A 12,921-nucleotide genomic window follows, 5' to 3' on the forward strand; every position below is an offset into this window, starting at 1 on the left:
TCCGTTCTAACAAAGTGGATATTCTTCAAATACGTCATATCGACTCGGACTATGTATGTATAAAAAAGTATTATACCTACACAGTCGTAGTCGGTATTCACGTAATAATAAGGTAATGTTGCAATGTTTTACGTGAATACCGACTAGTCCGAGTCAATATTCACGCAATAATAAGGAATTCCCTCGACCATGGTGGTCAACCATCTTCCAGGAGAGCTAATAGGTGTGCAGGCTTTTATTCCTGTCCCTCTCAAACAAACCACATTTTAGAAATTAGCTGCTCAACCGGACCTTGATAAATAGTCTCTGATGTGTTTGAGCAGGGCTTGATCAAAAGCCTGCACACCCAGTAGCTCTCTAGACTGAGGGTTGACCATATATGTTTAATATAGTTGCTTAACAGATATTCTACTTTGTGGGGGGTTAAGTACCTTGCTCAATAACAGGAGATGGTACTGTACATGGGATCAGAGAGCAGCCTCACAGTGTCGATAGCATTTTACGTTTACTTTATTATTTGTTTATATGTTAGTTTTAGAATTGACTAAAACAAGCAGACAACAAGAAAATTGCTTTTTAAAAAGGTTACGTTTTTGCTCTGAGCCAATGGGGTAGCCTAGGTAACCAAACCCTGGATTGCTGAAGCTATGAATTGGCCATTGAGAGGCTTTGAGGCTCCGGTCGGCCATATTGGCACTCCCTACTAGGAGCAGTCCTCCATAGGAATGAATGGAATTCTACAATATTTCAATGAAATGTTTCAAGGACAAAATTACATTAATTTAAGTATGTTTTTGCTGTAGTGGGGACAGTAACATTAGTACTCTCTGTAAAAAAAAATATTTAAGGGACAAGTTTTTTAAAATTGTTTTTATGTTTAGCTCCCATAATATAATTTAAAAGTATGCATTAAGGTGTCTAAGGGTTTAAGCTTCGATCACACCGTCATTGCATTTTGGTACACCAGAATTACATTAATTTCCAATTAAACGTTTGCCTTGCAGCATTGCGTTGTAGAGGCAGTTGCAGTGCGTTCGGTGTGGTGCATACGTTGGATTTATCGCACGTACATGCCTCAAACTGTATACGTAGGCGGCTTGACAGAAATGGTTGCAGAAGGTGAATGTTTAACTTTTGTTGCATACATAGACAGATGATGCTGAGTACTATTTTGCGCAATAACACTGTCGGTGTGTTCGAATCGTTATACAACTCATTGGTTACGACATTCTATCTAATACCCAGTAGATCTATTGGGAACATTCTAACATTGGGCGTTCTGATGTAATACATTTAATTGTTCGTAAATTCACTCTGGCCATCTATGGACACACCCGTAAACATAAACATTGGGCGCGGGGAGAACAGGGGATTCACGTTTATTGCATTTTTACCACCAACCAATGTGATCACATCACACCAGAGAAGCTCTCGCCATTCACACTTCCCCGCCAGTTCATTGTAAACGCTGTAGCCTATTTTATATCCAGCAACGAAGAGCAAGGTAGGGCCTACTTTCCTCAAGTATATATATACAGTACCAGTCAAAAGTTTAGACACACCTACTCATTCAAGGGTTTTTCTTTATTTTTACTATTTTCTACATTGTAGAATAATAGTAAAGACATAAACTATGGAATAACACATTTGGAATCATGAAGTAACCAAAAAAGTGTTAAACAAATCAAAATATATTTTATATTCTTGAAAGTAGGCACCCTTTTCCTTGATGACAGCTTTGCACACTCTTGGCATTCTCTCAACCAGCTTCACCTGTGTTTGAATGTTAAATGACGAGACAGAGGCGTTGATGCGAGTAACAAGTCTTGTTCAGTACATTACAATATATCCGGGTATCTCAAGCACACCACTGGAGTTGCAGTAATTAACATTTACCAACAGATGGCATCACTGTGCCATTTTACACCCATAACAACCTGGGAATGCTTTTCCAACAGTCTTGAAGGATTTCCCGCATATGCTGTGCACTTGTTGGCTGCTTTTCCTTCACTCTGTGGTCCAACTCATCCCAAAACATCTCAATTGGGTTGAGATCGGGTGATTGTGGAGGCCAGGACATTTGATGCAGCACTCCATCATTCTCCTTCTTGGTCAAATAGTCCTTACACAGCCTGGAGGTGTGTTTGGGTCATTGTACTGTTGAAAAACAAATGATAGTCCCACTAAGCGCAAACCAGATGGGATGGCGTATCGCTGCATAATGCTGTGGTAGCCATGCTGGTTAAGTGTGCCTTGAATTCTAAATAAATCTCTTGACAGTGTCACCAGCAAAGCACCCCCACACAATCACACCTCCTCCATGCTTCACGGTGGGAACTACACATGCGGAGATCATCCGTTCACCTACTCTGCGTCTCACAAAGACACGGCGGTTGGAACCAAAAATCTCAAATTTGGACTCATCAGACCAAAGGACAGATTTCCACCGGTCTAATGTCCATTGCTCATGTTTCTTGGCCCAAGCAAGTGTCTTCTTCTTATTGATGTCCTTTAGTAGTGGTTTCTTCTCAGCAATTTGACCATGAAGGCCTGATTCACGCAGTCTCCTCTGAAAAGTTGATGTTGAGATGTGTCTGTTACTTGAACTCTGTGAAGCATTTATTTGGGCGGCAATTTCTGAGGCTGGTAACTCTAATGAACTTATCCTCTGCAGCAGAGGTAACTCTGGGTCTTCCTTTCCTGTGGCGGGCCTCATGAGAGCCATTTTCATCATAGTGCTTGAAGAAACTTTCAAAGTTGTTGAAATTATCTGGATTGAGTGACATTCATGTCTTAAAGTAATGATGGACTGTCGTTTCTCTTTGCTTATTTGAGCTGTTTTTGCCATAATATGGACTTGGTATTTTACCAAAAAGAGCTATATGCTGTATACCACCCCTACCTTGTCACAACACAACTGATTGGCTCAAACACATTAAGAAGGAAAGAAATTCCCCAAATTAACTTTTAACAAGGCACACCTGTTAATTGGAATGCATTCCTTATGAAACTGCCAAGAGTGTGCAAAGCTGTCATCAAGGCAAAGGGTGGCTACTTTGAAGAATTTCAAATATCATTTTTTGATTACTACATGATTCCATGTGTTATTTCATAGTTTTGATGTCTTCATTATTATTCTACAATGTAGAAAATAACAAGTGACCAAACTATATTGCTACTTCTGGGACACGCATTGGGCTATGCTACTGGTTCAAGAGCTATACACGGAAGAGAGAGGCCAGTGGAGATGCATCATGCATAAATGCACAAGAGTGGGACAGTGAAGATGGATATATGTAAATTAGAAGTTAATTCATTGGCTGGGCTATTAATACACCATTCGAATGCTAGCCTATAAGGCGTAGCCTACTACAGTGCATTTAGGCGACCACCACCTGTGCTCTGCCTGCCCGTTTTGTGCCAATTAATTGAAGTTGAACATCCCCAAATACGTCAGTTGAATTAAATGTGCAATATAAAGTATAGTGCCTAAACCTATTTAACCCCCTAGAGTCGATGTCCGCGCAGCTGAAACCTAATTAGCATAATAATAAACAGCCCCATAAAAATCTGTACATTTAAAATAGAGAGATACGTTTTTTTTTGCATTGGGTGCTTCTCAATCCACAGCGTCCGCCGATGTCACACTTCCACATATGCTGTGAAAAGTGACAGCGCTAGAGCGGTGTTTGTCAGACCATGAGACATCTCGAAAATCGGTCTTCTCACAAAATCGTCTGTAGTGTCAGAAAGGTTTGGCCTACGGGTAAAGCTCCACAAAAAAGATAAGGAGCCAATGACCCTTCTATGGAAATATGAGACTCTCACAAACACGGTTGTGTTCTCCGTTTTGCTCCATGACACCCACAAGTGTTTTGGGACTGGACATGCCGATCTGCCAACTTCTGTAGCGTTGAAACAGTGGACGTGGAAATGTGTTCAACATCCACTGAAGTAGCTAGCAAGTTTACTACTGTAGATAGCTACAGTAGTTGCCTTGGTAACCAAACAATCCGACTTGCTAGTTTAGCTAACCAAACCATCAGTCATAGCTAGCTATTATGAAAATGTTTTCAATTCGGCTTTTGCTTTCACAGCTCAAACATAGAACATTTAAGTGATAATGCCCTCGAAGCCAGTGTTTGGAGGATATATTGGCACGCCTCGAAGCCGGTGTTTGGAGGATATATTTTCACGTGCCCAATGTTCTAAAATGTAGCAAGTTTCGATAGTAACCAGGGGCTGTCACACACCGGCTAGAAGGAGCCGCTTCATAGATCGAATCAGAAAATAGACATTTCATACTTCACTTTTCCCCGTCCAACACCCGTGGAAATGTGGAACAGTCTTCTCAGGGAATTTGACGAGGACCCTTTCTTCTCGTAAGTAGTATCAATTATTGTATTCTGCCACTCCTTCATTCGACTGTCTGAAGATTTTTCTAGAAAAATAATATTTATTTTAAATATCAGTCAAAAGTCAACACCACTTTGAACATGACACATTGTTTCAGATAAAGGACAAGAACCACTGTACCCACCCCTTGTCTAAAATTATCTGTAGTGTAGGCTATTATCAATAACGTTATAGTTTGCCAGTGATAAGATTGTGTAAAATAATGAATGTGGAGAATGTATCAGCACTGTATGTGTGTTAGCTTGCTAGCCAGCCAGACAATCTTAGAGAGGGATTATTCCATTTTACAATTTTCAATAACTGCCAATATGCTAACATTCCATTCAAACAATTCAAAACTCTCATCCTTCTAGACCTATCTGCTGCCTTTGATACTGTGAACCATCAGATCCTCCTCTCCACCCTCTCCGAGTTGGGCATCTCCGGCGCGGCCCACGCTTGGATTGCGTCCTACCTGACAGGTCGCTCCTACCAGGTGGCGTGGCGAGAATCTGTCTCCGCACCATGCGCTCTCACCACTGGTGTCCCCCAGGGCTCTGTTCTAGGCCCTCTCCTATTCTCGCTATACACCAAGTCACTTGGCTCTGTCATATCTTCACAGGGTCTCTCCTATCATTGCTATGCAGACGACACACAATTAATCTTCTCCTTTCCCCCTTCTGATAACCAGGCGGCGAATCGCATCTCTGCATGTCTGTCAGACATATCAGTGTGGATGACAGATCACCAGCTCAAGCTAAACCTCGGCAAGACGGAGCTGCTCTTCCTCCCGGGGGAGGACTGCCCGTTCCATGATCTCGCCATCACGGTTGACAACTCCCTTGTGTCCTCCTCCCAGAGTGCTAAGAACCTTGGCGTGATCCTGGACAACACCCTGTCATTCTCCACTAACATCAAGGCGGTGACCCGATCCTGTAGGTTCATGCTCTACAACATTCGCAGAGTACGACCCTGCCTCACACAGGAAGCGGCGCAGGTCCTAATCCAGGCACTTGTGATCTCCCGTCTGGATTACTGCAACTCGCTGTTGGCTGGGCTCCCTGCCTGTGCCATTAAACCCCTACAACTCATCCAGAACGCCGCAGCCCGTCTGGTGTTCAACCTTCCCAAGTTCTCTCACGTCACCCCGCTCCTCCGCTTTCTCCACTGGCTTCCAGTTGAAGCTCGCATCCGCTACAAGACCATGGTGATTGCCTACGGAGCTGTGAAGGGAACGGCACCTCCATACCTTCAGGCTCTGATCAGGCCCTACACCCAAACAAGGGCACTGCGTTCATCCACCTCTGGCCTGCTGGCCCCCCTACCTCTGAGGAAGCACAGTTCCCGCTCAGCCCAGTCAAAACTGTTCGCTGCTCTGGCACCCCAATGGTGGAACAAGCTCCCTCACGACGCCAGGACAGCGGAGTCAGTCACCACCTTCCGGAGACACCTGAAACCCCACCTCTTTAAGGAATACCTAGGATAGGATAAAGTAATCCTTCTAACCCCCCCCCCCCCCCCCCCCCCCCCCCCCTTAAAAGATTTAGATGCACTATTGTAAAGTGGTTGTTCCACTGGATATCATAAGGTGAATGCACCAATTTGTAAGTCGCTCTGGATAAGAGCGTCTGCTAAATGACTTAAATGTAAATGTAATGTAAATGTAAACAATGCATTCAATCCCCAGCCGTACTCTGGCTAAAATCAGTTAATGATAGGATTTACACAAGTTGTAAATGCAACACGTACTGATATTGTATCATATAATAGCACTAACAGCTTTTCAAGAAAATATAAAACGTTATGGTCTTGTGACACACGCTGGTATAATAGTTAAGGCAAAACTTCGAATATTGTTTTTATAGAGCGAGCTCGGTTGTCACGACAGCTACTGCTCGAGCGTTGAATAGCCAGCCAATCGGAGGGTTCGTCGGAGGTCATGTGGCTGTTTGTTCATCAGCCCAACGTTCTAAAATGTAGCAAGTTTCGATGGTAACTTCATTGACACCGAGCGCGGGGGGCTGTCACGTTCACACACCGGCTCGTAGGAGCCGCTTCATTACAGGAGACAGAAAATAGATATTTCATACTTCACTTTCCCCGTCCAACACCCGTGGAAATGTTTAACAGTCTTCTCAGGGAATTTGACGAGGACCCTTTCTTCTCGTAAGTAGAATCATTATTGTATTCTGCCACTCATTCATTCGACTGTCTAAAGATTTTTCTCGAAAAATAATGTTTATTTTAAATACCAGTCAAAAGTCAACACCACTTTGAACATGACACATTGTCTCAGAAAATAGACAAGAACGACTGTATGCTACCCACCCCGTGTCTACAGTGACACTATGTAGGCTATTATCTATAATTTTATATTTTAAGAGCTGCATTCACAATCAATAGGTTGAAGATATTATTATGGGAAAATTGTGTTTCCAATGCTTTGTTATCAACATAGCCTATTTCCTTATATAAGCAGTTCCAGACTGAAGAACTGTTTATATCTCCAGGCCATCAGAATGCTGAACAGCTATCACTTGCTGCATGGCTACCTGCCTGTACTCTGCCCTGCACCTTGGAGACTTATGCCCCATGTGTATATATAGAGTCATATTCAAAATAATTTAAATGACAACTAAGGCACACCGAAATCGATGTTTGATGTGTTCAATAGCTACTGGTTAACATGTAGACTACAGTAATAGCATGGTACTTACTACTCAAGGCATAGAGTTACCGGTGTCAGCAAAACATTGCTTCATGTTTTTCATTGGTGAATAGATGCTGTGACCCATTCCCCAGGATAAGTGAGAGAATGAAATATCTATTAATCACCTGGTCTAGATCCTTGTCATATTTTAGGCCTGCAATAAAATCTGATAAATGTTACATTACAACCCCCATTTTCAGTCCACAAACCAGCCCTCCCTTGCAATGCCCAGTTGCATGTTCTTGCTATTACTATTTTTATTATTAGAATTTAATTTTTTAAAACATACATTCTACACAGAAGTGAAGCCGCTCCGAACACCCAAAAACCTTGTTGTCCCCGAACGCCCCCCCACCCACTCCACATCTAGCTATGACTATTTGTACTATTTTCACACAGAAATAAAAATGCCGATCACTGATTTGACCTAAGAAATAAGGCGGAGCAACACTGCCTCCTTCATTGAAGTGTTTGGGGAGGTGTTCCACTAATTGATAACTAATATAACTATGCCTACTCATATTAATTGTGAATTTGGTTGTATGACAGACAGTAAATTATGAAATGGTGAATGCCTGGTGTTAAGAAGTTTCCTTCCTTCCTTTATCTCCCTCCACTTTCCCTTTTTCCAATCTACAGCTCGTCAAGGTAGGACCATTTGTTTTTCACTCATCAGCACAGTCATCAATTCTGCAAAGAATTACAGAACCAGCATCTCTGGGAACATTGAGGCTAATTCCCTCTCCTTCTTTGTCTTCTCCACAGGGATCCATTCCAGGCACACAATACCCGTGTACAACAGATGATGCGGAGTTTCTCAGAGCCCTTTGGTAGGGACTTCATGCCCAGTCTGACTGGCGGGCGGGACAGGAGCCACGTATCCGGGGGCCAACTCAACACTAGCATGGTGCCACGGGAGGACCACAGGGTGAGGACTGCTGCTCTGACTGTGACACACTGACTGGGGTAGGGTAACTAGGGCCAATGTGTTGTTATGGTGAACCAGGTTAGGTCCCACACATAATAATAATATTTAAGTTGTAAAGTGCATTTCCTATGCTCAATGTGCATGACACGAGTAGCCTGGGAGTATCGATATTGGCTAAAGCACATACAGATCCTGACCAGGATATGTCAGGTCAGGAGAGGGTTGTTGGTTTGAATCTCAAACAGGTGACTGCTTCAGTGCCTCTAGTTCATACCCTATCCTTAAGCTGGTCTTCTTACTTGGAGAGCATGTCCCTTTGGATTTATTCTCCTTATCTGCTTGTGCTATCATGTCAACTCCTTATCATGCCAAACATTTGTCTGCACAAACAGATCTGGGACCAGGCTATGTTCTCTTGGCTTGAGAAACAGAAACTGGCGACCATACCTCCCAGTACATTGTAGATTCTCCCCATTCACTCGTACTCTCTTGATGAAGGTGTGAAATCATATCCTTGGCCCAGGAGTTGGTCAGTTCCTGGTAATGACATACATACTGTCCTCTTAATCTGTGTCAGTGAGTGAAGAAACCCAAACACCTGCACCACAACTCGCCCCCCTCCACCCACCTCCCTCATTTCAGCGCCCAGCATTCAAACAAACAAGAACGCTGACCAGCCGAAAGAGAAAAAAGAAAAGGGCTTAGGTTTACTGGGGTCGTGATGGAAAATGGCCATGGACATGTAACCGGATCCCCCCTGCTGCCAGGTCAGGCCAGCGATGCTGTAGTGCTTATTGAACCTCTGCTGCTCTGCTGGGGCACTGGAGAGTGTGGTGGGTTGTAGAAGGGCAACCCCCTCGCCTCTCTGGCCAGCTATCTTCGGCCTGAGGAGGGTATATTTAGAGCATTGTTCCACTGACACACTGCTTTCTCACTCAAACACACCAATGGCCCTCTTGAGGACCCTGCTGCCCGAGCTGTTGAAAAGACAAGTCAAAACAGACATGTTTGTTTTCATAGCTGTTTGGCCCATGGTTACATGCAGCAAATCAGGAAGGATACACTGTACACATTTCTCACGACAGTGTTGGTTATGAGTTTATCACAATATAGTTCTGTTTTCTCATAGGCCTGTATCTTGACTTGAGATCCTTGTACAAATGTTTTTGTGCAAATCATCCATTGACATTAATGCATGATTGCAAAGTTAAGCATGTGCAAAGTTAGGATTCAGTGTGTGGTTAATTTTCTCTGTAAATATGAACAGTACTGAATTACAGTTTCATTACATTTAAACACTAGCCTTTTAGCTCAGCTTTGCAATGCAGTTAGAAACATTTTCTATCAGAAGGCAAATAGACCATGTAGGCTGATGGGAAGACCACCACATTTTTTTAGGTACCCCTACCCAAGGTAGAACAAAGCACAACCATGTTTTTTTTTACATCCCTAATGTCTCCCATTTATGAAATGGATGGTTGTGTCCAAATATTTTTCTGCAAAAGTGGTTAAATTGATAGATATTATTGACACACACCCTAAATTCAAAAAGTACAGAATAATGCCTGGCTGTAGGGGGAATGGGCCGCATAAGCTCATGTAACCCAATATTGCAAGCTCTGATATCGCAACATTTTAAAATACAAGTAGTCAGTTGTCTGGTCTACATGCATACACAAACAAACAGCATTAGGATATCATAATGCATCTTGGTAATATAAACCTGTAAACACAGAGATACAATAGGCGGAAATGTCAGCTATAAATATTTATGATGAATGTAAGCTTTACTTTTTGCTACGTGCTTAAATTCTAACTTTCCATGTCAAATGTGCTCTCATTCAGTGATGTATCCTGCCTGACAAAAGTACATACAGTTACATGTCTTTTGATGTTGTGGCTAGTGTTATCTGCTCTAAGTAAAGCAAGTGGGCTCCGACATCGGAATTAGATTAGATTTTTTCCCATAATTGTATACAACACTCATGCCCATAAAGACTGATTTGGTGTAAATCCATTTTATTCAGAATCTAATATGGTCAACATGATTACATTCAAACACCTTCGCCTGCATGTAATTTGCCCTTGTTAATTTTGGATTGAATGTGTTATTCTGTCTTTAAAAAGGTTTCATCTTGACATATCTAGGACTATGGGTGGCACTCCCACTGCCTCTGTTGTTTGAATACCAGATCCAAATAGCTTTTCAATGTGTTTTCATGTTTCAATCTCATTCACACACTTACAATGGGCAATTCTGAAAAATATAATCACAAACCTTTGACGACACAAGCACATAACCAAGTAACAGGAAAGCAACCTGTAATACAACATTCACTCACTCTAGTAGCGTATATGTACAGCGCTAACCTTGCCCCTCTTTCCCCACTGAAACTAAGTGTGCAAAGTCTTTGAGGTGACCAGGACATGAGTGTGTCCTAACAGGGTGAGGAGACAAAGTAGCCAATAGTGGTTGTAGTTCTGGGGCCTGACCAGCTTGCATAGGTAACTGGCCATTCTAGGCAAGCTATCCTTCCTGTATGACGGGCAGGATAATGGGGCTGTGTGGTGATCAGTTTCCAATTCTACAACAGTTGGGTGCAGACTCTCAGGAGGTGCAGCTTGCATGCCAACCAGGGTTGGGCTCAATTTGAATTGAAGGCGGTCAATTCAAGAAAGTAAACTGAAATTCCAATTCAATTATTGAAAAAAGGGCATCAATTTTCAATGACTTCTCAACAAACTGAAAAGGAAAAGCTATTAATGTAATACGTTTTAACATTTTAGAATTTTTAATTCAAATCACTTCCTGAATTGACTGACTTCAATTCGAATTGAGCCCAACGAGACCCTTTGACTAATTGGAATGTTATCTCAGCCTGAATGATTTTGGGGATACTTCAGTAGTGAAATGGTTAGTTGTCGGGTTGTGAAGGAGAGTCTGTGAAAGGGCTGTCACAAACAGACCTGCCCATAGACATTTACATTTACGTCATTTAGCAGACGCTCTTATCCAGAGCGACTTACAAATTGGTGCATTCACCTTATGATATCCAGTGGAACAACCACTTTACAATAGTACATCTATATCTTTTTTGGGGGGAGGGTGGGGGGGGTTAGAAGGATTACTTAATCCTATCCCAGGTATTCCTTAAAGAGGTGGGGTTTCAGGTGTCTCCGGAAGGTGGTGATTGACTCCGCTGTCCTGGCGTCGTGAGGGAGCTTGTTCCACCATTGGGGTGCCAGAGCAGCAAACAGTTTTGACTGGGCTGAGCGGGAACTGTGCTTCCGCAGAGGTAGGGAGGCGAGCAGGACCTTTCCAACACTTAATAATTTAGTTTTTAATTTGTCACTATTCCTGCAGTTCACATCCTACAAATTCCTTAATATTCTTCTGGAAGTCAGGTAGGATGATAATTTGGACAATATTAACTGTGGGTAGTTGGCTGTGAATACAGTCTGGGGCAGGACCAGCAGGAGATGAGGGTGACAGAACCAGTGATGGGGACCTCAGGAAGAAGTGTTATGATGGACGTAGCACAGCTCCACACACATACTGTACATTTAAAGATGATCCCTGGGCTTTGATGGACTGTAAAGGGTTTGCAGAGGAGGTGGCGCTGGTCAAGCATGGTGCACAAAGACATTTTTACATTTTAGTCATTTAGCAGACGCTCTTATCCAGAGCGACTTACAGTAGTGAATGCATACATTTCATACATTTTTTTTCTCCGTACTGGTCCCCCATGGGAATTGAACCCACAACCCTGGCGTTGCAAACACCATGCTCTACCAACTGAGCCACACGGGACCACAAAGATCACTATCTCACAGTCAATCCCCAGCCACCATACACGATCACATACAGCAGGGCTGCCCAACCCTCTTCCTGGAGATCTACGGTCCTGTAGGTTTTCAGTCCAACCCTAATTTAGCATATCTGATTCAGCTAGTTAAGGTCTTGTTGAGCAGCTAATTAGTAGAATCAGGTGTGTTAAATTAGGGTTAGACTGAACCCACAAGATCTCCAGGAAGAGGGTTGGGCAGCCCTGACATATAGCATCTTTGTTTCAGTTTGACCATCCTAAGGGGCCTCTTGTTTGCCCTAGATGGCATATGTCCTTAAAGGGATGTTGGGATTACTGCACAGTTTCCCAGACCAATGCATGAGTCACCCCAACATGAAAGCTTATTCTTTACATGCAAGTCCAGTTCCGGTATCACATGGGCTGGCCAGCCATCGCAAAATAGGTACATATGATGGCAATGCATGGCAGCACTTTCCAGCTGGCATTTTGGTTATTGAACAGCCTACTGACATGTGACAGTCCAATTCCATGGTGTCTCTGTCTGTAGTAACTGCCAGTGGGGAGGACTGTTGGTGGATTGGACCTATCGAGGACAGTTCTGTGAGATACAGGATGGCATTGACATTGAAGAGGTGCAAATCCTATCATATGTGAAAGCCTAGTAAGTTGATGGCATTTCTCGTCAATGAGTGTCAGGTTGTGTTGGTTCAATGTGGGGAACACCTGCCTTATGAGCTTGTCATCATATGTGGTTACATCCTCCCCATACCTATAATGTCACCATTGTCAACATGTATGGTGACTCCAGGGCAGACTGGGAGATTTGGGATGGCATTGACATTGGAGAGCTGACATTCCTATGTCATGTGAAGGTCCACTAAGTTTATGGAATTTCTTGTCAATGAGTGTCAGGTTGTATTGCAAGAGTAGGGGCTGAACAAATAAAATCCACAATGAGAGTATTCAGTGTCTGAGCCCAATTGTTTTTCTTAGAGCCGATGCGATTACAATAGCCACAACATAAACGTGTAACTGTATGCATTTGTCAGGCAGGACTATGCAGCACTGAATGATAGCAA

General features: G+C 43.0%; 1 protein-coding gene across 1 annotated transcript in view; it reads left to right on the forward strand.

The window, feature by feature from the left end:
- Positions 1 to 6,067: 6,067 nt before the first annotated feature.
- The window catches only part of LOC106612456 (myeloid leukemia factor 1), a 28,225-nt gene continuing 21,371 nt past the window's right edge, over positions 6,068 to 12,921 (forward strand). Inside the window, exons 1-2 of the mRNA XM_014213602.3 lie at positions 6,068 to 6,561; positions 7,871 to 8,033. Of these exons, the coding sequence (XP_014069077.1) occupies positions 6,515 to 6,561; positions 7,871 to 8,033 (210 nt within the window). The 5' untranslated portion in view covers positions 6,068 to 6,514. The remainder of the gene's footprint in view (positions 6,562 to 7,870; positions 8,034 to 12,921) is intronic.

Source organism: Salmo salar, chromosome 09 (genome assembly GCF_965601325.2).
Source record: "Salmo salar chromosome 09, fSalSal1, whole genome shotgun sequence".
Classification (NCBI taxonomy): domain Eukaryota; kingdom Metazoa; phylum Chordata; class Actinopteri; order Salmoniformes; family Salmonidae; genus Salmo; species Salmo salar.